Source organism: Crocuta crocuta, unplaced genomic scaffold, assembly GCF_008692635.1.
Source record: "Crocuta crocuta isolate KB4526 unplaced genomic scaffold, BGI_CrCroc_1.0 scaffold93, whole genome shotgun sequence".
NCBI classification, from domain to species: Eukaryota; Metazoa; Chordata; class Mammalia; order Carnivora; family Hyaenidae; genus Crocuta; species Crocuta crocuta.
The window spans coordinates 8,391,804-8,415,378 of record NW_027529641.1 but is presented as its reverse complement, the minus strand read 5'-3'; the positions used below and the strand labels follow the sequence as shown (position 1 = coordinate 8,415,378).

The 23,575-nt window shown below is 43.6% G+C and overlaps 1 protein-coding gene across 4 annotated transcripts in view; it reads left to right on the top strand.

The window, feature by feature from the left end:
- Positions 1-23,575, top strand: part of APBA2 (amyloid beta precursor protein binding family A member 2) — a 210,523-nt gene that overhangs the window by 150,899 nt on the left and 36,049 nt on the right. For all 4 annotated transcript variants that reach the window (XR_013334723.1, XR_013334722.1, XM_077762406.1 and 1 more), the window contains exons 4-5: positions 16,133-16,213; positions 17,301-17,337. Coding sequence is in view for 2 of the 4 variants with exons in the window: in XM_077762406.1 (XP_077618532.1) it covers positions 16,133-16,213; positions 17,301-17,337 (118 nt within the window). In the remaining 2 variants the exon portion in view is untranslated. The remainder of the gene's footprint in view (positions 1-16,132; positions 16,214-17,300; positions 17,338-23,575) is intronic.

Genomic DNA, 23,575 nt, shown 5'->3' with positions numbered 1-23,575 from the left:
TCTATACATGAAGTTGCTCTGGAAAGCGCTAAAATAACATGTATAATGTGTGAGGAAGCATTGGAAAAGGGACTTACTTTGTGGATTCATGAGATGACCATTAATAAAAAGAGCATAGTGAAGGCACTGTGATGAGGCTGGGAGCCAAAGAAATTTACGGTCTTCTTATCCAGGCTCAGGAAAATGTTAGACTCTTCTTAGCTAGTTTTATTATAAGGAAATACTGGATGTAATCATCTGTGAGGAATACACGTTAAATAAAGTGTTTGTAGGGAGAAACACACATAAGACAAAAACAAGAAACAGATGTAAAACAAGGTTATGTATTGATTAGTTGACAAAAATGGTGATCCGAGGCTTTGCAGGAACCTCATCCTGTATTTCTCCTAGGAGGAGGGCCAGTGTTCGTACATGCGGAGTTCACAGCATATTTAGAGAATATAGCTGCCCTGAACAAGGAGAACTGACTGTATCTGATTGGCAGATGAGCTTGAGAAACCTTACTGTAAAGGTTTCCCATCTCAGAGATTCACACCTTGGTTGTACGTGTGCTGTGTGAAGTCCTAGACTCACTGCAACAAAGATACCCCTGGCCCTGCTTGGCCAGTGTTTCCCCCCAAATCTTGATTATCAGCCCATTTTCTCTCCAGGCAGGGCCTATAAGGAAGGTACCAAACAAAGTTGCATGTCCTAGGGGACAGAAAGCCAGATCACACAGCTTCCTGAGATCTTTCCCTTCATGGCTCAATCCCAGGATGATTTGATAGCAACCCAAAATGTTGATTGTGGAAAAGTGGTCACTTGTGTCACACTGGGACCCTTGGCTTGTTAGGAGTTAATGTTTTTTGTTTTGCCATTTGTGGGGAGTCCTTGGGTGATGGTGGAGGTGACCCTGGTGTTGATGGTCATGGCCAGCACTGTGCAAAGTACTTCCTGTGTATGAGCTAAGTGAATCCTAAAACGATTGGAAGAGGTAGGGACCAGGGTTGTTCCTGTTCTACGGATGAGTCAGTTAAGACCTATGTTGGGTAACTACCATACCCATGGTCACACAGCTCAAGGGGTAAGCAGTCTGCATTGTACCAGAATTCATGCCTCTGACCTCTACACTGTGTTCTTTTTTTTTTCTTTTTTAAAATTTTATTTATTTATTTTGAGAGTGAGAGAGCGTGCACACGAACAGTGTAGGGGCAGAGAGAGAGGGAAGAGAGGGAGAACCCAAGCTCGAACTTGGGGCTTGAACTCATGAACCATGAGATCATGACCTGAGCTGTAATCAAGAGTTAGACAGTTAACCGACGGAGCCACTCAGGCGCCTTTGCACTGTGCAGTTCTAGAAGAGGTAAAGCTGACTTCTGTGGCAGGATATGTTTGAATCTTCCCGCTGGTGAGTGAATCCATGTAGGTGAACTGGGCAGTATTGTTCCCAGAGAGCAGCCATCTCTTCTATTTTGTCCTTATTTACTTCGTTTTACGATGGCTTGACATGATCCGTTGTTCATGGTGGATGTGTCATGACACTGATGAGATGACCAGTGGACACAAGACCTCCAGTCTGTAAAATCACCCCAACATCCCGACTTCATGAGGGCTCAGGTCCTAGATCCAAGTGGTCAAGGAGAGCCACTTTCCTTAATTTTATGAAGCTTTGTGGACATGTTTTGTCTTTTACATGCAGTGGCTGAAGACTATGTGAGTTGCATCCAGCCTAGTTTCTAGTGAATATCCAGATTGAATTGCTGATTTCTACACCTACCACTGCTATGTGTATAGAGGGAGGACCTTAGTGGGACTCTGGCCTCAGAGCTCAGGGGTCAGCTTTGGGGACTTGGAAGGTCATCAGTACACCTCCTAGGAGCAGGGGCTCCCCTGGGGGCTGCTTCTCCATGCTCCTGTAAGAGCATGTTTGTTTAGCACCAAAGATCATAGTTTCATAGATCTGCTGGGTGGCCTGGGACAGCAGGTTCTTGTAGTCTCTGTGTATATGGGCTTGGCAAGGACTGGGTTTGGTTTGGAGTGACTCTTTTGGAATCCCCCTCTTTTTCATGTGTTAGCCTATGACATCTATCTTGAGAAAAAGTACTCTGAAAATATCTGCTCTGAGCCTGAAATTCTCCCTTAATAGACTCATTCCTTTCCTTTGGGCTCTGGATATTTCTCCTGTGGCCAGACATGCCTTGTCCTGTTCCATGCACTCCATGGGCTGGGCTCACGAACACTTCAACGGCCGTCTAGTTCAAGGTGTTTGATTTATGCAGCAACTGCTCAGAATAGCACTGCATGCTGGGATGGCACACCAAATGCATTTTTTGATTATTGAGGGATTTCATGATTTCTGCTTATCATTGGTCCAGCCAGTGCCTTCTAAAAAGGGCCCTCTGACAATAGAAAAGAAGGAAAATCAATACATCATAGTCAACTTAATACAGCAGTTAAATGGAGACGTGATGTAGGGCCCTGAGACCATATCAGACGTACAAGCGATTATCATTGCTCCTTGTGGAGGTGGCTTTGCTGTGATTTGGCCTTCAATTGAGGCTTCCTTTGTGAGGGACCTTTCGAGATTGTTATAGGAATGCTGGCACCAGATAGGGAGGGATGATGCTAAGTGCACCGGTGACCTCAGCCTGCCCGGGGGTGGGGTGGGTGGTGGCACTGTGAGCATCTCCTGTGGGCTGGCGCCTCTTGTACGTGCCCTGTTCAGTGGCATAGGAAATAAGTATGGGCATCTGCTTTAAGTAACGGGTACCATGCCACAAGAGGCCCCAAGGGGCTGAGAGAGGAGTACCTTGGGATCTTTGGCACCCGAGTAACCTCCATTGTCATGCCATGAGGTAGCAGGTGCACAAGGGGATCTGGTGCTCGCACTGTGGTCAGGAGGGAGCAGTCTATCCAAACCTGGTCATAGGTAGGGCAGGGCTGGAGAAAGAGCCGTGCTGGGGACAGCAGGTGCTGGGGACAGGAGTTTCTAGGAGACACAAGAGCATGGCCCAGTCAGCGGAAGGTTCTCACCTACTCCCTGTGCCTCTATGGAGTGTAGGTGGCTTCTTTCTTCCCACAGCCCTGCCCCCGATTCTGCAGATGCCTCTGTTCTTCTGCCCACCTGTGGCATCAGGCCCTGCCTTTCTCGCGCACATGGGGAGGTAGCACAGGAGAGTTCCCAGCAGGTCCTGTGCCCTCCCCGGTACCCTCTGCTCCCAGTGCTTTGATGAGTAGCTGTAGCATATGCTGTAACTAATTCCAGGGGCCACTCTGAGAAAAAAAATCCAGGCTGGTATAGCTTTGGCATTGTCAGCCCCTTACGTGATCTGTTCAAGCTTCCAAACTTGATTTCTCTGGGGCTATTTGTTGAGTCAGCACAATGGCCTTATTTGATTTTTATGACGCCTCTTGAAGACCTGTGACCAGAGGTGGCTATTGTTGTCACAGAACAGCTTATTTAGCAGGAATCTGGGATTGCTTCAGTGCTTTTGAAATCTAGTTAAAGCCAGGGTCTCTAAAACACTGTTTTATTGTTCAAGAAAATCATGGAGAGCCTTTCCACTAGCAGTCATCTAAAAAGAAACTTCCTCACACCTAGCCCTTGAAGAGAGAGCAAGGTGCAGTGGTTAAGAGAGCAAATAGCAGAGCCAGGAAGCCTGTACCCCATCCTGCTGCCCCAGCTCCTAGTTCTGGAACATTCTGGACACATGATCTGCACCAAAAACTGTCTGTCTCCTGGGGCTGCCCAGAGCAGAGTTGACATGGATCAGAGTCTGTAGGGGATGTAAGGGGTGTGGAGCCCTTGCCCTGATGGTGACAGTGATGATTTCAAATCCATAGGAGACTTTCTCAGGATGTGGGGGAGGCAATTGGCGAGGCTCTGCAAACAGCTTAGGTCCAGGGCCACACTATGCAGGGCTGAAGACACCAGTGAGCAAGTTGGTATCACCGCCTTCTGGAGCGCTATCAAGGGAGGAATGAAGCTGCCACTATAAGGCAGGACGGGAGGAGGACAAGGACTGGCCAGGGACACACTGGAGACAGAGGAAGTGTGTGTGCAGCCTGGAGGTGGAGGCAGCTCCCACATGTCCTCAGGCGCTCCCTTCTCTGCAGGCCTTCCTCGGGTGGGCTCTCACCCCTGCAGGGACTTCCAGAAGGGACTTCTCACATGCCTTCCTGGGGACATGCTTAGTCCCTTTCTGCCCTGGGGTTTCTAATTTTGGGGAACAAACACCCCAAGGTGACACCTACACATCTCCAAGGGCTGCCCTGATATTCTCACACTCTGTTCCCAATAGGAAATTAACCGAGAACCCCACCCACTCTCCTAGCAGATGAGCTGGGCTCTGGCGCACTGATTTCTCACTAATTCCAAATCGCCATCCCAGGCTCTCTCCTTAACCTGGAGTTTCTGCACATAACTCCCGCTCTCCTTCAAAGCTGACTGGCCCCAGCTAGGCTGCTCAGATTCCCAGGCTGCTGGCACTGGCATTCCTTCCCACACAACCCATGCATATTGGCACCTGTGATGTGCTGGGTACCAGAGGTGCAAAGATTAAAAACGGCATAAGTCTGCATTATGAACCTCCTTCTAGAGGGAGATAGACCACAGACTCTTGGCAGTCCAGATGGGGCTGGGTGCTCAGGAAAAGGGCTGGCGGCAGCGGGGCTGATAAGCCGAGAGGCTCTGGGACTTTGAGGGCAGCTTTGGGAAGTGAGCCAACCAGGTGAGGGTGAACATGGAGGTGTGTGGGGGCATGGTGTAAGGTTGGGAGGATATTGCTGTTTGGGAAAGTTTCCCACTTGCCCTCCTTGGTCAGCCTCCCTCTCCATTGGCCCAGACCATTTGCAGGTGGACTCTGATGCTACCTCTGAGATCTGTTTGCCCACTCTGATTTCTGATGAAGCCGTCTCCCGACCCCAACACTTCCCACCCAGCCTTTGGGTCTCCTGCTTCCCCTCACATCAGCTCTTGGTGCCAGCTGGGAGATAACTTTCACTCCCACTGCCTCTGGGTCTGCCGGCTTTGGCCATGGTGCACTGTGACTCAGACTCACCTGCCCAGGTGTCTCCTTCAGACAGGCTTAGACCTGGACCATGCCACACCCTCACCAGGTATCTCAGGGGCTTCTGGGTTCTTTTGACCACTGCTGCTGCTGCTTCCTTCTTTTCTAGTCATGAAACCAGAAGCTCTTCCTCACTGTGATCTATCCCCTGCTTCGTTCGTTCGTTCATTCATTTGGGCCCAAGTACATAAAAATAGCACATTAGTCACTTTGAGAAATATGAGTGTTAATCTTCAAGAGAGGAGGGATAATCTAGTTACCCACCGGTCCTCAAAACCTGCTCCAGAAACAAGCCAATGGCAGGTCAGGGCTCTTTTTCCTGAATTGAATTTGCAAATTATGGGAGGTGTTAGGAAGTAAAATTGCTGTCCAAGGTTTTTCTTGCTTAATATCTCATTAATATTTAATCTCCAACCCTTTTTTAAATGCCAAGAAGAATGAAACATGATGAATTAACCCAAAGAATTCCAAGTCATCTAAAATATGGGCAGTTTGGCCCATATTCAGAAATCATGGCATGGTACTTTTTTTTCAGTATTGTGGGAGGATTGTTTTCTGTGCTGCAGTCATAGTGATAAAGTACAAAAGAAAAGACCTTGATAGACAGTGGAATATTATTCAGCCTGTAAAAGGAAGGAAATCCTGATACCTGCTACAACATGGATGTACCCTGAGGACAATACAGTTCACGAAGTAAGCCAGTCCCAAAAAGACAAATCCTGTGTGATTCCACTTTTATGAGGTTCCTAGAGTAATCAAATTTATAGAGACAGAAAGTAGAATGGGGGCTACAGGGGCTGGGAGAAGAGGGAATGGGGAGTTAGTATTAACTGGGGACAGAGTTTCTGTTGGGGAAGATGAGAAGTTCTGTGGGTGGATGATGTAATGGTTACCCAACTATGTGGATGCATCTCATGCCACTGAATTGTCCAGCTAAAAATGGTTAAAATGATAAATTTTATATTATGTATATTTACCACAGTAAAAAGAAAGAGAAGAAGGGAGGGAGGAAGGAAAGAAGGAAAGAAAAAGGAAGGAAGGGTGAGAGAGAAAGAGAGAAAGAAGAAAGGAAGGAAGAAAGAAAAGAAACAAAAGAAATAAAGAAAAAGCTCTTGGCCCATTTACTCACCTGAGCCAACTTGAATCATCTAAAACCAAGTTGAGCCAGTCTGCACCTGTGAAACCAGAATCAGATGAACACAGACACACATTTTGGCCAGTCACCACCAGTTTGGTGTTGTCACAGTAGAGGTGGGCTGACCACACTCATCTGAGCCTGTAGACACTGGTGCCTATGGTCACAAGGCAGTGGGTCTGCACATCTTTAAGTAAAATAGTTGAAGTCCTACATTGTTGGTGTCATTCAAATAAAAATGTATCATCAAATATATCATTAAAATAACAGCTAATTCTATTCTCTCTCCTTATCCTCAGTGGTAGGAAAACCAAATATCCTACATCATATAATCATAAAAGTTAAACAGGTGGACTTAATAGAAGCTAACTGGGCTGCTAATATCTTCATTACATATTATTAGCTGGTTAAGCTTATGTTTCAAATTATGAATCAAAACACTTTGTTTTAGTGTTTGCCGTCTTAGGCAGTTCCACTGAGTTGTTTATTACTTTGGACTAATAATGCTGACTGAAAGAGAGAAGTCCTCATGTTAGGAGAACAGAAAGTGGGTCATAGCAGTCCCATCATGGGAACGGTGGCCTGTATAGATGAGTAGAAGTCAAATCTAGAAAATGCCCCTGGAAAATAGCAGATGTTGATGAAGATGTAGAGAAAGGGGAGCCCTCTTACACTGTTGGTGGGAATGCAGACTAGGGCAGCCACTCTGGAAAACAGTAAGGAGGTTCCTCAAAAAGTTAAAAATAGAACTACCCCAGAATTCAGTAATTACACTGTTGGATATTTATCCAAAGGATACAAAAATACTGATATAGAGGGGTACATGCACCCCAATGTTTATATCAGCATTGTCAACAGTAGCCAAACTATGGAGAGAGCCCAAATGTCCATTGACTGATGAGTGGATAAAGGAGATGTGGCATATATATAGTCCCCAACACATACATACATACATACATACATACATACATACATATATACACACACAATGGAGTATTACTCAGCCATCAAAAAGAATGAAATCTTGGGGTGGCTGGGTGGCTCAGTTGGTTAAGTGTCTGACTTTGGCTCAGCTCATGATCTCATGGTCTGTGAGTTCGAGCCTGGCGTTGGGCTTTATGTTGACAGCTCGTAGCCTAGAGCCTGCTTCAGATTCTGTGTCTCCCTCTCTCTCTGCCTCTACCATCCTCATGCTCTGTCTCTCAAAAATAAACATTAAAAAAATTCAAAAAGAATGAAATCTTGACATTTGCAACAACGTGGATGGAGCTAGAGTGTATTATGCTAAGCAAAGTAAGTCAGAGAAAAAGCAAGTACCATATGATTTCACTCATATGTGGAATTTAAGAAACAAAACAGATGAACATAGAGGAAGAGGGGAAAAAAAAAGAGAGAGAAGGAAGCAAACCGTAAGAGACTCTTAACAATACAGAACGAACTGAGGGTTGCTGGAGGAGGAGGGGTGGGCCAGATGGGTGGAGGGCATTAGGGAGGGCAATTATTGTGATGAGCGTTGGGTGTTGTATGTAAGTGCTGAATTGCTAAATTTTACTCCTGAAACTAATTTTACCATATATGTTAACTAACTAAAATTTAAGTAAAAACTTGAAATAAAAGAAAAAAAATGCCCTGGGAATGGATTTCTAACGTTGACTTGGTATTAGTCATTTGATTTGCTTCCAATTTATGTACCTTGATTTTCTTCATTTTTCAGCTATCAAATAGCTTTCTCAGAATGTGAGTGCAGGACTCTAGGCTGGGTGTGGGAGAGGACTCGGGTCTCCTGAGCAAATGCAAGAGACTGCCATAAAGCCAAGAGACTGTTCTTCTGCTTTGTTCTTCTGTCCTGAAACTCTGCTCACATAGGGTTTCTCACCTTTAAAGGAGCAGGATGGGAAAATGTGCCAATCTGTTCTACTATGGGAGAAGCAGCCATGATGGCGGCCAGCCACAGTTGTAAAAAGGGGTTTTCTCCTTTGAGATTGATCATAACCAAATGGAAGACTCCCTAGTTCCATAGTACACTCTGCTTTAAGAGGTGGATCTCTTTCCTTTTCCACAAATGAATCGGAGGGTGACATCCTGGTGTGTGAGGCAGGTGACCAGGAGAGAATATCTGTGCCAACTGGATGACCCACCTCCTTCCCTGGCCCCACCCTCCTTTCTCTTGGCTTTTGTGCCCAAGGAGAAGGTTCATCCTGCACAAGCTGGCAGGTGACCTTCAGGTTATTCTTCAGTTACTCTTCAAGTTATTCTTTCCAGACTAGTTTTAAATTGTAGTGATTTACCCATGAAATAAAATGTATTCTTTTGACCATTTAAAGTGTATGGTTTAGTGGCATTTAGTACAGTGTTGTGCAACCACCACTAATTATCTCCAGAACATTTTCATCACCTAAAAGAAGAGTCCATACTTATTAAGCAGTCACTTCCTATCCACCCCTCACCCCAGCCCCCTGTCAATGCAAAATCTGTTTTCTCTACATACAGATGTGCCTGTTTCCATCTGATGTGTCCATTTTCATCTGAATGGAATCATATAGTACGTGACTTTTTGTGTCCTTTCACTTACTGCAGTATTTTCAGGGTTCACGCATGTTACGGCACGCATTGGGACTTCATTCCTTTTCATGGCTGAGTGATATTCCATTGAAGAGATATACCATATTTTGTTTATCCACTCACTAGTGGACAGACATTTGGGTTGTTTCTGCCTTTTGACTGTTGTCAGTAATGCTGCCGTGAACATTTGGGTACAAGGCTTTGTGCAGATAGCTGTTCTTGGCTCTTTTTTTGGAGTGGAATTCCTGGATCACATAGGCGTTCAGTGTTTAACTCTTTAAGGGTTCACAAAGTGTTCTCCATCATGATGAACATTTTATGTTTCTACCAGCAGTGCCCTAGGATCCTGGCTGCACTTAAATGGCAAAGATTCAGTAGCCCCCAAGTCTTAATGGATCAGCCCTGGGGCTCACCTCTTGAGCCCCTCAGGTCTGATCACACAGGAGCTGCTCTTGTTTGCCTGTATATTTTCTCATTCTCTGGCTTGCCCCATTCTCCAGTTGCGTGGATGCAGCCTTTGGACAGTGCTTTATGAAAGGTTGAAATGTAGAGGCCAGTTTAGAAAAATTTGCTTCTGCTTTGAAATGCTGGGCCAGGTGCCCCAGGCACCACCTGCCTTTTATGAAGCTTAAGTGAAGAGAGTGAATGATAAAGTCAGAGATGTACCAGGCAGTGCTGGTGGTCAGCAGTAGGGGACGTTTTAGCAGACCAGGCACAGAGAACAATACCAAGCCCGGAGTGTGTCACGTGGGGCTCAGTGGAAGTGGCAGCTTGTCAGCCCCCAGGTAGGGCTGCCAGATTAGTAAATAACAGGAGGATACCCAGTTAAGCTTGAACTTAACAAATGATGAATAATTTTTTAGTATAGGTATGTTCCATGAAATATGGATGGGGGCAGGGCTGTGGGAATGTAAGGAGGGAACTCTCCTTCCCCTCCCATTTGCAGGCTCTTCCAGGAGATGTTAAAAGATAGACTCACTGGCTGGTTTCCCTAATGGATCTTGTCATGATTCTTTTAAGCCACAGATTGGCTTCAGAAAGATATGATCACTCCCATGGGGATGACTGTTATAAGAATAAATACTTTATTCAAGCTCTCATTCTCCTCCAGACAAATGTCATGGGAGTGATCAGAATGTAAGAGGAGCAGAAGAAGAACAATATTGTCATTTTTCTGAGCCACCTGAATATCAGGGGACAGATAAAGGGGCTTGTGAAGTATGTTCAGTGTGCCAAGTCAGACCTTCAGTTGGACCCTGGTGGCTTATGCTCTCAGCCCGGCCACCCATGGAACACCCAACATGCAGCAAGTTTTGGCTGACCCCTGATGAGTGGGGACAGAGGAACATCAGACCAGTAGGGGTGACCAATGCCTTTGGAAACAGGGAGCATGAAGTGATTCCCAGAGAAGGCTGTCACCTAATTTATTTATGAGAGAGAAAGAGGAGTGGTGGGGAGGGGCAGAGAGAGAGGGAGACACAGAGTCCAAAGCAGGCTCCAGGCTCTGAGCTGTCAGCATAAAGCCCAGTGCGGGGCTTGAACTCACGAACCATGAGATAATAACCTGAGCTGAAGTCAGACACTTAACTGACTGAGCCACCCAGGCACCCCCTAACTGAGTTACTTGTAAGCTTGGGATTTCTCTGACAAGAAGGCGTGCTTGAGGGGAGATAGGTCAGGTCAGTGGGAAGGTTGTGGCTTGCCTGGCTTTGAGCTCTGTCCCTCCATGTATCACTAACATGCATGCATGTCACTCAGAAGAATGCTTGGAAATGTTTGATTTTTATTACAGATGGCATAAGTGCATGTGCACTTGTTTGCTATTGTTTCATCTCAAGTAATGTGGGTTATATTGCTATATTTTCCATTTAATCAGGCAGACAAAATCAGAATTGACACTTTTAAAAAATTCTAGCTTTAGTTTCACCAACTGGAGCCAAGATACTTATTAGAGTAATTTATTCATATTAGTATATTTTTTTGCAGGCAAATCAACCCTGCCCTGAGCAGCTGTCTCTGGTCCTGACATGTTAGGACTAGTCTGTGCCACACGTCTGTGTTCTGTTCTCAGGACTCTGGGGAGGGGTCCCACCACCTTTGCCAGATTTCATTTAACATGTTTCACTCACCATCTTCTCTCAGTGGATGGTTGATGTGGCCTCCAGCCCATGGCAGTGGGAGTACCTATGGTAGTTACCTGGTGAAGAACATGTCCCTCATGTCCCTGTGGCTGGAAAGGATTGAGGTAACCCTGGCTGGCATCTTTTTCTGAGGTGTGGCTGGCTGCTTTACCTTGGGGAGTGCACAAAAGGATTTAAGTAGCATCTTCATCTAAGATGCTGGGAGCCCCAAATCCACCTGGTCCCTTATGATGTTAATTTCAGATGCTGTGCCCCATGCTACTAAGCATGCCCATGCTTTGCCCTTAAGACAGAAATGAGAGCACTAGATGGGCTCTCCCAAACCCACCTTTCTGAAAACAACCCCGGCTGTTTATTATGAACTGTGGTTGTCATGTTGGTGAGTGGAGAAAATGTTGACACAGAGGATAGGGTCGAGCCTGCAGAAGTTTGGGGAGAAACCAAACATGCTGTGGCTCCATGCCAGGTGTCCCATGGACAGGCATGGGCAGCCAGCCTGTGTCCACCTGGCCAAGCCCTAACCCTGTGGGGGCTGTGTCCCCCAGAGGAGCACCTCTTCCATTTGCCAAAGGCACCCAGTATAAGATAAGCAGCAGTCTTTTCTTCAAAATGGATCTGACATCTAGATGAGAATCTGTTGCCCTACATCTATGGCAGAAAAATTAGATTCCACTACCCCAAGCTGTAACATTTGTAGACGTGGTGTTATCTTAGTCTGTTTGGGCTGCTATCACAAAAACACCATAGACTGGGTGGCTTATAAACAACAGACACTTATTTCTCACAGTTTTGGAGGCACGAAGTCCAAGATCAAGGCAATAGCAGATCTGGTGTCTGGTGAGGGTCCACTTCCTGGTTTATAGCCAGAGCCTTCTCACTGTTTTTGCACATGGTGGAAGAGGTGAGAGAGCTCTCTGGGGTCTCTTTTACAAGGACAGTGACTCTGCTCGTGAGGGTGGTATCCTTATGAGCTCATCTAATTCTAATTATATCCCAAAGACCCCATCTCCTTGGGGGTTAGGTTTCAATATATGAAATCGGTGGGGGCACAGACATTCATTCTACAATAGGTATGGTTGACCCGTTTTCATTTGTCACTGGTTGGTTTGTTTCTTTACGGTTTTTGGAGATTACTAGTGTCCATTCAGCTCCTAGTAAGGCAGTGCAGGCTTTTAGGAAATGAAGTTAGTGAACTCTGCCTAGGGAAGGTCACCAGGCTAGAGATCACGTAAACAAGAGGGGAAACATGGATGTGCTCTAAGTGGACTTTGAAATAGCCAAGCATGAGAGACAACAAAAGGTTTTCTGGGAGGATGTCACAGATTTGAGCTGTACGTAAAGCGGATGGGAACAGCATTTCCAGTGAAAGCACCCATTGTCCTCTTTGGGAGATTTTGCCTGGTGTACCTTGGCCACAGTGGGCAGTACAGAGCCGGTAGGGCAGAGGGAAGACCTAACTAGGAGTTTGGGAAACAACCCTGACTCTAGTAGGTCCCCAAGCCAGGCTCAGCCCTACAAAAAGGGGCACTGTCAGCTCGGCTTGGTCAGCACAGGGTCCACTGGGTTGGAGCCCCCTGGGTGGGTCACAGACCTCTCATCTGGGGAAGGAAGGGTTCAGGTCCCAGAAGGAGGGCTAAGAAAGGCAGAGGAGCATACCAGCGGTCCTGGCAGGCCTGAGTCCCAGAGCCCCCCACCTTGGGGACATACTAGGGCAGCAGAAGGAACCCAGCACCGTGTGCATGGCTTGGTTGCTCACAGGGCTTGGGGTAGGGACAGTGTTTTGGCCTTCCAGCTAAGGAAGCAAGGACCAACCAGACATCTGACCCTCCTGGGCCCCAGCTGCATCCCTGCATCCCCTCTATTCCAGGAAAGCCTTGATTCTTCCTGTAGCTTGAGTTCTCTTAGGATATGGTGATGCCTGCCTTTTCCCTTTTGTGTGCAGTCTTCACCGTGCTTAAAGCCCAGTCCCACTTTCCCCCCCTCCCATCTGAGCCATCCCCATCCTCCCCACCTCCCACTGCCTCTGAGATGCAGCGGTGTTTGTAGTCACAGAGGGATGCTCAGCTAAGAATCTTTGGTCTGCTTGGTGCTGTCAGTGCTGGGGGGTGGACCCATGTTCTTTGGTTTTCTCTAACCCACCCAGAGAGATTGAATGACATTAAGGAACACAACAGTGACAATCTAGCCAGAGAAGAAGACTGGCAACATCATCAGAGCCGCAGTCCACTCAGCTGTGAAGAAGGAGAGGGAATAATGCCACATAGTTAATTACAAATAACTTTATGAATACAAATAAGTTTATAAATAAACATGAGTATAGTGTATATTTATAGTATAAATATAAACTTACTTATAACTTATCATTGATGTCATTGTTATCATCATCATCCTTATATTGTTACTGCTTGATAATTTATTTCTAGAAAGTTCTGGAACTTCACATGATGGCTTACTAACACTGCCTTCAGGGTTTGGACAGTGATTTCAGTGCTATAGATCTGGCTTTTATCTTCTGGATGGTACAGACACTAAATAGAGATACCTAAACTTTAAATTTTGTTACTTGAAGTAAAGGAAATTTTGGTTTGATGTCCTCTTTAAGAGAAGACCTGTGACTTATCCTTGGGGCATTTTGTTTATGCTAGTAGTAGATTGACTAATTTGCATTAACTCAAGAATTTAGATCCTAGAGTTTAGAATTTGCATTAAACTAAGAATTTATTTTTTTCAGAACTATGATTTCAACTCTTGGATGCTGTTACTGGGAATGTTAATGTTAATGGTACAGTTGCTATGGTGGTTCCTCAAAAATTAAAAATAAAAATTATAGTATAATCTTGCATTTCTACTTAAGGGTGTATACCCAAAGAATTGAAAGCAGGAACTTTAAGAGATTTTGTACCTATGTTCAGAGCAGTGTGATTCACAATAGCCAAAAGGAGGAAGCAACTCAGTGTCCATTGATAGATGAATGGATAAATAAAATGTGATATATACAAACAGTGAAATATTATTCAGCCCTAAAAAGGCAGGGAATTATGATACATGTTACAACATAGATGAACCTTGAGGACATTACACTAAGTGAAATAAGCCAGTCACAAAGGCAAATCCTGTAAGATTCCACTTAAATGAGGTACTTAGAGTAGGTAAATTCATAGAGATGACAGGGACTGGAGTGAGGTGGTAATGGGGGATTAATGTTTAATGCAAACATAATTTCAGTTGTGCAAGATGAAAAGAATTCTGGAGGTGGATGGTGGTGATAGTTGCACAATGTTAATGTACTTCATGCCTCTGAACTACACACTTAAAAGTGGATAAGATGGCAAATTTTATGTGTTTTACCACAATTAAAAAATGATAAATAATACAATTAGAAAATCTGATTCAAAATATGAAGGTGACACAAACAAATGGAAAGATATATCATGCTAATAGAATGGTAATTCATATTTTTAACATGTCCATCCTACACAAAGAAGTTTACAGATTCATTGCAATCCCTATCAAAATGCTGGTAACATTTTTCATAGAACTAGAACAGATAATCCTAAAATTTGTCAGTAAACACAAAGACCCCAAATAGCCAAAGCAATCTTGAGAAAGAAGAACAAATCTGAAGGTATCACAATCTCAGGTTTCAAGATACACTACAAAGCAGTAGTAATCAAAAACAGTATGATACTGGCACAAAATAGACACACTGATCAATGAAACAAAATAGAGCCCAGAAATAAAGAGACCATGCTTACATGGTCAAATAATCTACAACGTAGAAGTCAAGAATATATGATAGAAAGACAGTCTCTTAAGTGATGGTGCTGGGAAAACTGGACCACTTTCTTACACCATACACAAAAATAAACTCAAAATGAAAATGTGAGACCTGAAACCAAAAAATCGTAGAAGAGAACATAGGCAGTAATTTCTCTCTGACAACAGTCATAGCAACATTTTTCTAGGTAAGGGAAACAAAAGCAGAGATAAACAATTGGGACTCTACCAAACTAAAAAGCTTTTGCATAGTGAAGGAAGCCATCAACAAAACAAAGAAACAACCTACTTAATGGGAGAAGATATTTGCAAATGATATGTCCAATAAGAAGTTAATATCCAAGATAGATTAAAAACTTATGCAACTCAACACCAAAAAAAGAGCAGATTAAAAAATGGGCAGAAGACATGAATAGACATTTTTTCCAAAGATGACATACAGATGGCCGATAAACACATGAAAAGATGTTCAACATCACTCATCATCAGGGAAATGCAGACCAAAAGCACAATGAGATATCACCTATACCTGTCAGAATGGCTAGAATCAAAAAGAAAAGAAATAAGCATTGGTGAGAATGTGGAGAAAAAGGAATTCTTGTGCACTCTTGGTGGGAACGTAAATTGGTACAGCTACTGTGGAAAACAATATGGAGATTCCTCAGAAAATTAAAAATAGAACTCCCACACAATTCAGTAATTCCATTCCTGGGTCTTTACCCAAAGAAAACAAAAACACTAATTTGAAAAGATATGTACATTCCATGTTTGCTGCAGCATTATTTACAATAGCCAAGATATGGAAGTAACCCAAGTATCCATCAAGAAATAAATGGATAAAGAAGATGTGGTGTGTGTGTATATATATATATATATATATATACACACACACAATGAAATATTGCTCAGCCATAAAACAAATGAGATCTTGCTATTTATAGCAACATGGGTGGACCTACAGAGTATTGTGCTAAGTGAAAAAAGCCAGACAGACAAATACCATATGGTTTCACTTATATGTGGAATCTAAAAGACAGAACAAATGAGCAAACAAACAAAAAACAGAAATAGACTCATAAATACAGAGAACAAACTTGTGGTTTCTCCAGAGTAATGAGAATGGGGAGAGGGGCAAAATAAATGAAGAGGATTAAAGGGTACAAACATCTGTTGTAAAATAAGTCACAGAGATGAAAAGTGCAGAAAATATTCAATAATGTTGTAATAATGTTGTGAGGTGACATATGGTAAAAAAAAAAGAAAATATGAGTCAAAAACATTTTATAAATATAAAAGAATATATGTTAATTGCAGAAAAGTTTAATTAAATTATGTCCATATGTGCACACACTCATATATGTACACACACATGCCTCCCTACACATGGATTTCCCAAAATTGTATCATAGCTTGGTTTATTTCTCTAACACGTGAAAGCACCATCTCATCTTTAACTTCCCGGTTTCCAGGTTTGCAATGGCTTGGAGCAGCCAAGAAAGCAGCAGCGTTCTGATCTCAATGGACCCGTGGACAATAACAACATCCCAGAGGTAATTTTCTCCAAGGATAAGAGTTGTGGCTTAGGATGCTGATGTTGGACCTACACACCCCATCATGGTCTGCTCACCCTCTCCACAATGTTCTCATCCCACTCAGTGCCTGGGAAGTGTGGTGGGGGGGATTAAGTCAAGCAAAGTTGGGTATCTCTGTAGGAGGAGGAAGGAAGAGTTCTTTCCTGCTGATTCAGGCTCATACCACTGTGTGTTCATGTGTTGTTAATGGTGTGTGTGTTGGGGGGGGTCATTTGTGCTCCCTGGTTTGACAGAAACTCATTATACTCCACTGTCAGACAGTTTTGTTCTAAACCAGGGTTACTCAACAGTGGCACAATTGACATTTGGACCAAAACATTTTTTGTTCTGAAGAGCTGTCCTTTTCACTGTAGGATGGTTAGAACTATCTCTGGCCTCTACCAGTAGCCCACAACCTCCTCCCCCAAGTTGTGACAACCAAAATGTCTACAGACGTTGCCAAATATCCCCTTGGGGACAAAAATCATCCCGGCTGAGAACCATTGTTCTAAACCAACAACATGGTTTTGAAAAACAATCCTGTATACACTAACACTGTCTTGATGAAGGTTATTAAAACGAGGCCTTAATAAATAAGTTGTACTGGAGAACATAGTTTGGATGAGATTTTCCAGCTTATGAAATAACTCTGGCCACCCAATAGAGTGACGTCCAATCTCCTTTATCTACTTCTAAAGACAGGCTCTGGTAATTAATTCTCATGCCTACCACTTGGAGAACCATTGATTGTATGGTCTCTAGTCTCTCTTTTAGCAGTGGCAGGCTAATCTGGAGGCCCATAAGTTTTAGATGATGGCCTTTTGTACCCCATGTTTTCTCATGGGGATTGATTCCATATGTCCTGCCTAAACACCGTGGTGCCTGAATGACATTGGTTTGCTTTATGGAGCTGACTTTTAAGGAACATCAGTTACTCAGTGGGGTTTAACTTTTCACATATGGTACTCAGCCTAGATCTTACGGGCCATCTACTTAAACCTGTCATGTGTTTGTTTTCTTTTCTTTTATTTCTTTTTTTTTTTTTTTTTTTCATATTTCCTAACAGACAAAGAAGGTGGCATCATTTCCAAGTTTTGTGGCTGGTAAGTGACTTTGAATTTTCTCTTTGGGAACAGTTGCATTTTTTTCTCCAAGGAAATGGTATTTTTACTTTTGTTTTCTTCTGCAAAGGTTGCTTAGAAAGCACACCTTCAAGGTGAAAACAGTCTTATAATAAGAAAAGGTGCTTAAGCATTTTGTTGTTTGAGCACTTTGTAAGCTCATATTGTTATAGAGGGAGGGGAGCTTCATTTGATTAGGGAACAGTAGACCATCCCACTTAATTACACACTCAGTAATGGCCTCACACATGTCACTGATGACTGAATTAATAGATTGAAATGTGTCTGTATAAGCAGCTAATTATGATCTAACACTTTTGATTACAGAGGATATAATTGCATCCAAATTCAGGCTGTTACTCCTTTTTTAGACTCTTTATTTCCCCTCTGTTCTCCTGTCTTTTTTGAGGGGATTAATATTGCATGTCAGCATTCAATCAAAAAACTAAGACCAATCTGTTCTGTACCACTTGTTGAAATGTGGGGAGCATGCCTGCTTGTCTATTGGTAGAACCAAATTTGCATTGTCTGAAGGGCTTCAGGGAACCTTGGGCCCTTCCTTTCGAAGGTCCTCCAACATTGCCATAAGGAGCTTCTTAAATAGGATCTTTCTTCAGCCAGGAGGCTGTTTCCTGCTCTTGCTAGTGTTACAATAAACAGTGTGAATTGTATTAATTCTTTCAAGCTGATAATTACTTTTTATGAAAATTTACGGGTGTAAGGTAAATCAGCCTTCATAGATAAATAACTTTAAAACCTTTCCTACTTCGGTTTCCTGTTTTAGTAAAGAACTGACACCTGGGAAACTGAGACCCCACCCCCATTCCCTTTCAAAGGGACTAGTTTGAACCAGGCTGATCTAATTCAAACTGACTGAAAACGAATTTATTGGCTCAACCCAATTTCAACTGGTTCAATGTAGTGTAGGCTCAGTGTTGCTCAAACTGGATATAAAAAACAGTTTTGAACTGTCAGTATCAATGTTACACCATTCAAATAGACTTGATTACATTTTGACCAATTCAGGTAGGCTCAAATGGGTTTTGCTCAGTAGTTTACATGTGGTTCTAGGTAAGTTTTAGCAAGTTAAAACTGGATCAAATTGGTTTTCATCAGATCACAATAGGTTATGATAATTCCCATCCAACTGGCTAGTTGTGGTTTTTTTCAGGACCCGATGATTGGCAGGAAGAGACAATACCCATTCCATGCCTTCACTGTAGGATTGATTGGGTTCCTGATTCAAAGGACTCAGCATCTCATAAAGAGGGAAAGATACATGCTTTCCTTGGTGGTCAGAATGCCATGATGGGTGTACCAGTCACATTATTCTGGTGAGGTGGGCGCTTGTGGGTCCAAGAAGCTCACTTTTCAAAGTATCATGGTGTCATCTGGGCAGAGCTCACTCAAACTGCTTAGGGGAATGATTTGGACATGAGATTCCCCTGGCTCTTGAGTCAGTCCCCTAGATAGAGAGGAGGGTGGTGGAGAAGGATCAGGAAGCCGTATCAATGCCCAGGTGCTCTGAGAAGTACCTCTCACTTTTAGCATTCCAGAAGACTTCTCTGTACCAGCTCATACTGTTCAAAACAAAATCAAAACAATGTTGGATTCCCCAAACCGGTTCAGTTTGGCTAAAGCTGCTTGTGACCAGCTCAAACCAGTGTGGATAGCCTTAATTTAGAATTTCCTGTTAGCCATGTCCGTGGAGTGATTGTCAGAGATACTGGCGTCTGAGAATATGAAGATCTTAACCTGGGACGGCTCCACACATCTTCCTTGATGGGTGTTTCATACCCTTGGGCTCCTGCCTAACTCCTGGACAGCTATGTGGACACTCACAGAAGAATCCAGCTAGCAGACGGTGGCTCCTGCCTTATTCCTTTTGAGGAAGCAGTCCCATGTCTCTTTGTACTTAGGAGACCTTGTGAATCTGTATGTTTAGTGGAATAGACTTCTCCTTGTCTCTCATCAGCCAGAGCCATATCATGTGACCAGTGCCCTGGTCAAACTCAGTGTTGGCTGGAGGATCAAGTATTTGGCTTTCCAGGAAGGCAGGGGAGAAGGTCTAGAAATGAGTATTGAGAGAGCAAGCCCCCAGTGTCTACCCCAGTTCTACACCCCATCCAGCTGGCAAGCATTTCAAGTGTTGGGGAACCCCCAGGGCTTGTTCAGTCTTCTGTTTGAAAGTCTAATTAGCTGAGAAGACCCAGTGTAACTATGACAGGTAAGTGGGCCTCCCACCTCTTCTGGGTCTGAGAAGTCACACTGGAAGAAAACCTCCTTGGGGTTTTTATCTGGGATAGCCTTCAGTGCCAGCTCATGCCTTATTTCACACCTAATCATTGTTAACAGTAATGAAAAAAACAATAACAGTCACTGTATAATGACAACAGACACCATCTTGACATTGACTGTGGGCTTATTGTGCTCCAGTGCCAGAGACATGTGCTGTGAACCTACTTCAGGGCAGTTACCATAGGAAGGGCAGATGCTTGCCCCCATCCTATCGGTTAGGAAAAATGAGGTTCAGGGAACTCATTTGTGGTCTTACAGCTGCTGATCTTAGACCCATATCTGGGTACTTTGCAGCATAAGCTCCTCACCAGGGGTTTCCTGCCTCCTTAACATGCCTTCATATACCACTACCATCAATAATGAGGCCAGAGAATTATTTTTTTAATGTTTCTTTATTTATTTTGAGACAGAGCAAGCAGGGAAGGGCAGAGAGAGAGGGGGAGAGAGAATCCTAAGCAGGCTCCATACTGTCAATGCAGAGCCAATGTTGGACTTGATATCACACACCATGAATGATGACCTGAGGTGATATCTAGAGTTGGATGCTTAACCAACTGAGCCACCCCGGTATCCTTGAGGCCAGGGAATTCTTCTTGGGTGCTTACCTTGAGCCAGGCACAGTTCTTAAATATACTGATTCAGCAATCCTCCTAATAACACTAAGAGGTAGGTGCTATTACAGATGAGTAAAAAGGCTCCGAGAGGTTAAGTCATGTACTCAAGGTCACCAGGTAGTACGTGGCAGAACCAGGATTGGAACCCAGGTGGGAGTCTGTACTCATTGTCCCCAAACTGTACTGCTTGAGCATGCAGCAGGTAAGGAAAAAGAAGAGCCTTCACTTGGAGAAGGCACTTGGCTTAGATTCCAGAGAATCCACAGGAGAACCTTCCAGAGGTCAGAGCTGTTGGCCCCTCTCAGGCTCAGAGTCACAGCCCTTTCTCATCAGAGGCATCTGAGGGAAGAGGCCCCCATGACCACAGTCTTCAGGAAAACACCCCAGGACCTGTTGATCCTCTTGGCTCCTCTCAGACGAGAAAGGTTGACACTGCAGAGTGAACCTTGTGCAAGGGCCCAGTGGACAGAGGACCCACTGCCTTCCCTGTGGGGAGGAATCCTGGAGTGGCAAGGAATGGCGGGACCTCCAGCTTGTCCCTACTGAGGGACATGGAGGCTGGCAATGGCATGAGTCCAAGTGGACTAGGTGGTTGTCCACCTCTGAATGAGTGTATGTAACGGGCTTTTTTCCATACCGCCGAAAAGTTGGTACTGGCCCCGAGCAGTGGAGTCTAACAGTAGCAGCTTCAGGACAAAACAACAGAGGCTGATAGATCGTATTCTGTTCCTCACACTGTTCTCCTAATCCAACAGTCAAAGCTTATGCAAGATGTCCTGAGACCCACCCCACCCCACCCCACCAGCAGCTCTAGACTTGTGCTAGGATGTTTCATGTCCTCAGGTGTCAGGGCCTGGGGGTCCCTTACAACCTGTCTCTACCTTGTCAACTTCACCCTTGTGTGCTGGCCCCTGGCCCTGCTGAGCTTGCCTCTTACATCTTTTAGGGGTCCTCATAGTGATAAAGCCACTTGGTTATTTTTGTGTATTGGGAACTTATGATCCAACCTCTTAAAATGAGGACTTGGGACTCCTAAAAAGAAGGCAGCTTACATCTCTTCTTCTTCAGCCTGTCAGAGGGGCCAGCCCTAGGGATGGGGGGCATGTGTCTGGAATACCATTGGTACAAGGATGGGAGTAAGGTTAAACCTTGACCAGAAGGGCCCAGAGCATTCGAAAGGGAAGTTATGAAAGCCAAAATGACTTTCCTTTTTTGGGGGCACCTGGGTGGCTCAGTCAGTTAAATGTCTGACTCTTGATGTCAGCTCAGGTCATGATCTCACAGTTCATAAGATCGAGCCCTGCTTGGGAATCTGTCCTGACAGTGAGGTGCCTGCTTGGGATTCTCTCTCTCCCTCTTTCTCTGCCTCTCTCACTCTCTCTCCATCTTTCTCTCCCTTTCTCTCTCCCTCTCGCTCCCTCTGTCAAAATAAATAAACTTTAAAAAATGACTTTCCTTTTTTACAAACATTATTTGATCTTGTCTCCAGTTTTACAAATGGAATCATGAATAAGGATTAGACAGATATTAAAATAGGAACTTTTATTCACTGGAGGTTTGTTAAGATATTTTTGAGTAGTGCTTAGATCAAGCCAAAATCCGTAAGAATTAAAAATGCATTCTACCCTGGAAATCCTTATTTCCCTTCTCTATCTGCACATCCCTGTACTTTTCCCTTTTCCATCTACCCATCCCTGACCCCTAGTCCCTTTCTGGAGTAGAAGCTATTGTTAAGTCTCTTGTGCATCCTTCCAGAAATTTCTTGGACATATACAAAGCTAGAGACCCTTTTCTTAAAAATAGATATTACACTGGGACAAATAGTGTAATAGACTATTTGAAAAAGCAAAGACTGCACTTTGCTTTTTCATTTCCTGGTACATCTTGGAGATAACATCTGTAGAAGTACCTAACTATTAAGTGACTGCCCAGGATTCAGGTTCATGTATGTATGATGGGTATTAATGAGTCCTCTGTGGATTTTTCAGTTTCTTATAGTCAATGCAGCAGTGAGTAGCGTCATGGATATATCTCTGTGTCTGTGTATGAGTTCTCTTACAGAAGCCATTCCTAGATACAGTAGGGTTACAGCCTGCAACATGCCAACTTGGGTAGAAATGGCCATGGAGGAAGATGGGTACGCCACCCTTAGTTGTGTGTGTGAGAATGCTAGTTTACCAACACTGTATGCCATCCAACCGTTTGGTCTTAGCCAGGCCAATGGATGAAAAGTGGTATATTGTTGATGTTACGTGCACATCTTCCATTGGAAGTGGAGCCAAGTGCCATTTCATGTGTTTACAACCTGTTTGTGTTTATTTTTCTGTGTGATGTCTGTTTGTCTCCTTTGCCTACTCCTCTTTTGGGTTTTTGGTGTTTCTTATTGATTTGCACTATTCTTTACATATAAAGGAAATTTACCCTTTGATTTATGTTGTAAAAGTTTTCCCTAAGCTACTGTCGTCTTCTGCTTTTTTGCATTTTTTTTTCAGTTTTTATTTTAATTCCAGTTAGTTAACATACAGTGTAATATTAGCCTCAGGTGTACAATATAGTGATTCAGAACTTGCATACAACACTCAGTGTTCATCACAAGTGCCTTCCTTAATACCCATCACATATTTAACCCATATTCCCACCCATCTCCCCTTCTGGTAACCATCAGTTTGTTCCCTATAGTTAAGAATCTTTTTTGGTTTACTTCTCTCTTTTTTCTCCTTTGCTCCTTTTTCCCCCCTTAAATTCCACATATGANCAGTTCATCAAGTCAGTGGACACTTGGGCTCTTTCCATAATTTGGCTATAGTAGGTAACACTGCCATAAACATCAGAGTGCCTGCAGGTACCCCCTTTGAATTAGTACTTTCGTATTCTTTGTGTAAATACCTAGTAGGGCAATTGCTGAATCATAAGGGAGTTCTATTTTTAACTTTTTGAGGAACCTCTGTGTTTTTACTTTGCTGAACATTTTATGTACTCTACTGTATGCATCTTTTTCCTTTGAAGTTCCTAAGTTTTTGAGATTAGTATGACCTTTACACTCTTACCACTATTTTCTTCCTCGTAGAACTTTTCTGATTTTATTTTAATGAGTTACATATTTGATTTATCTAGAATTTATTTTGGTATATGGATCCGGAAAGAGTTACATTTTAAGCATTTTCTTCCAAACAGCTATTTGTGCCAAAACTGTTCCATGAATTTTTCATCACTGAAATGAAATGCTGCCTTTATCATATAATAAATTGTCATATACATTTAGGTCTGCCTCTGGATCTCCATTGAGGTTCCAGACCAGTCTGCTTTAT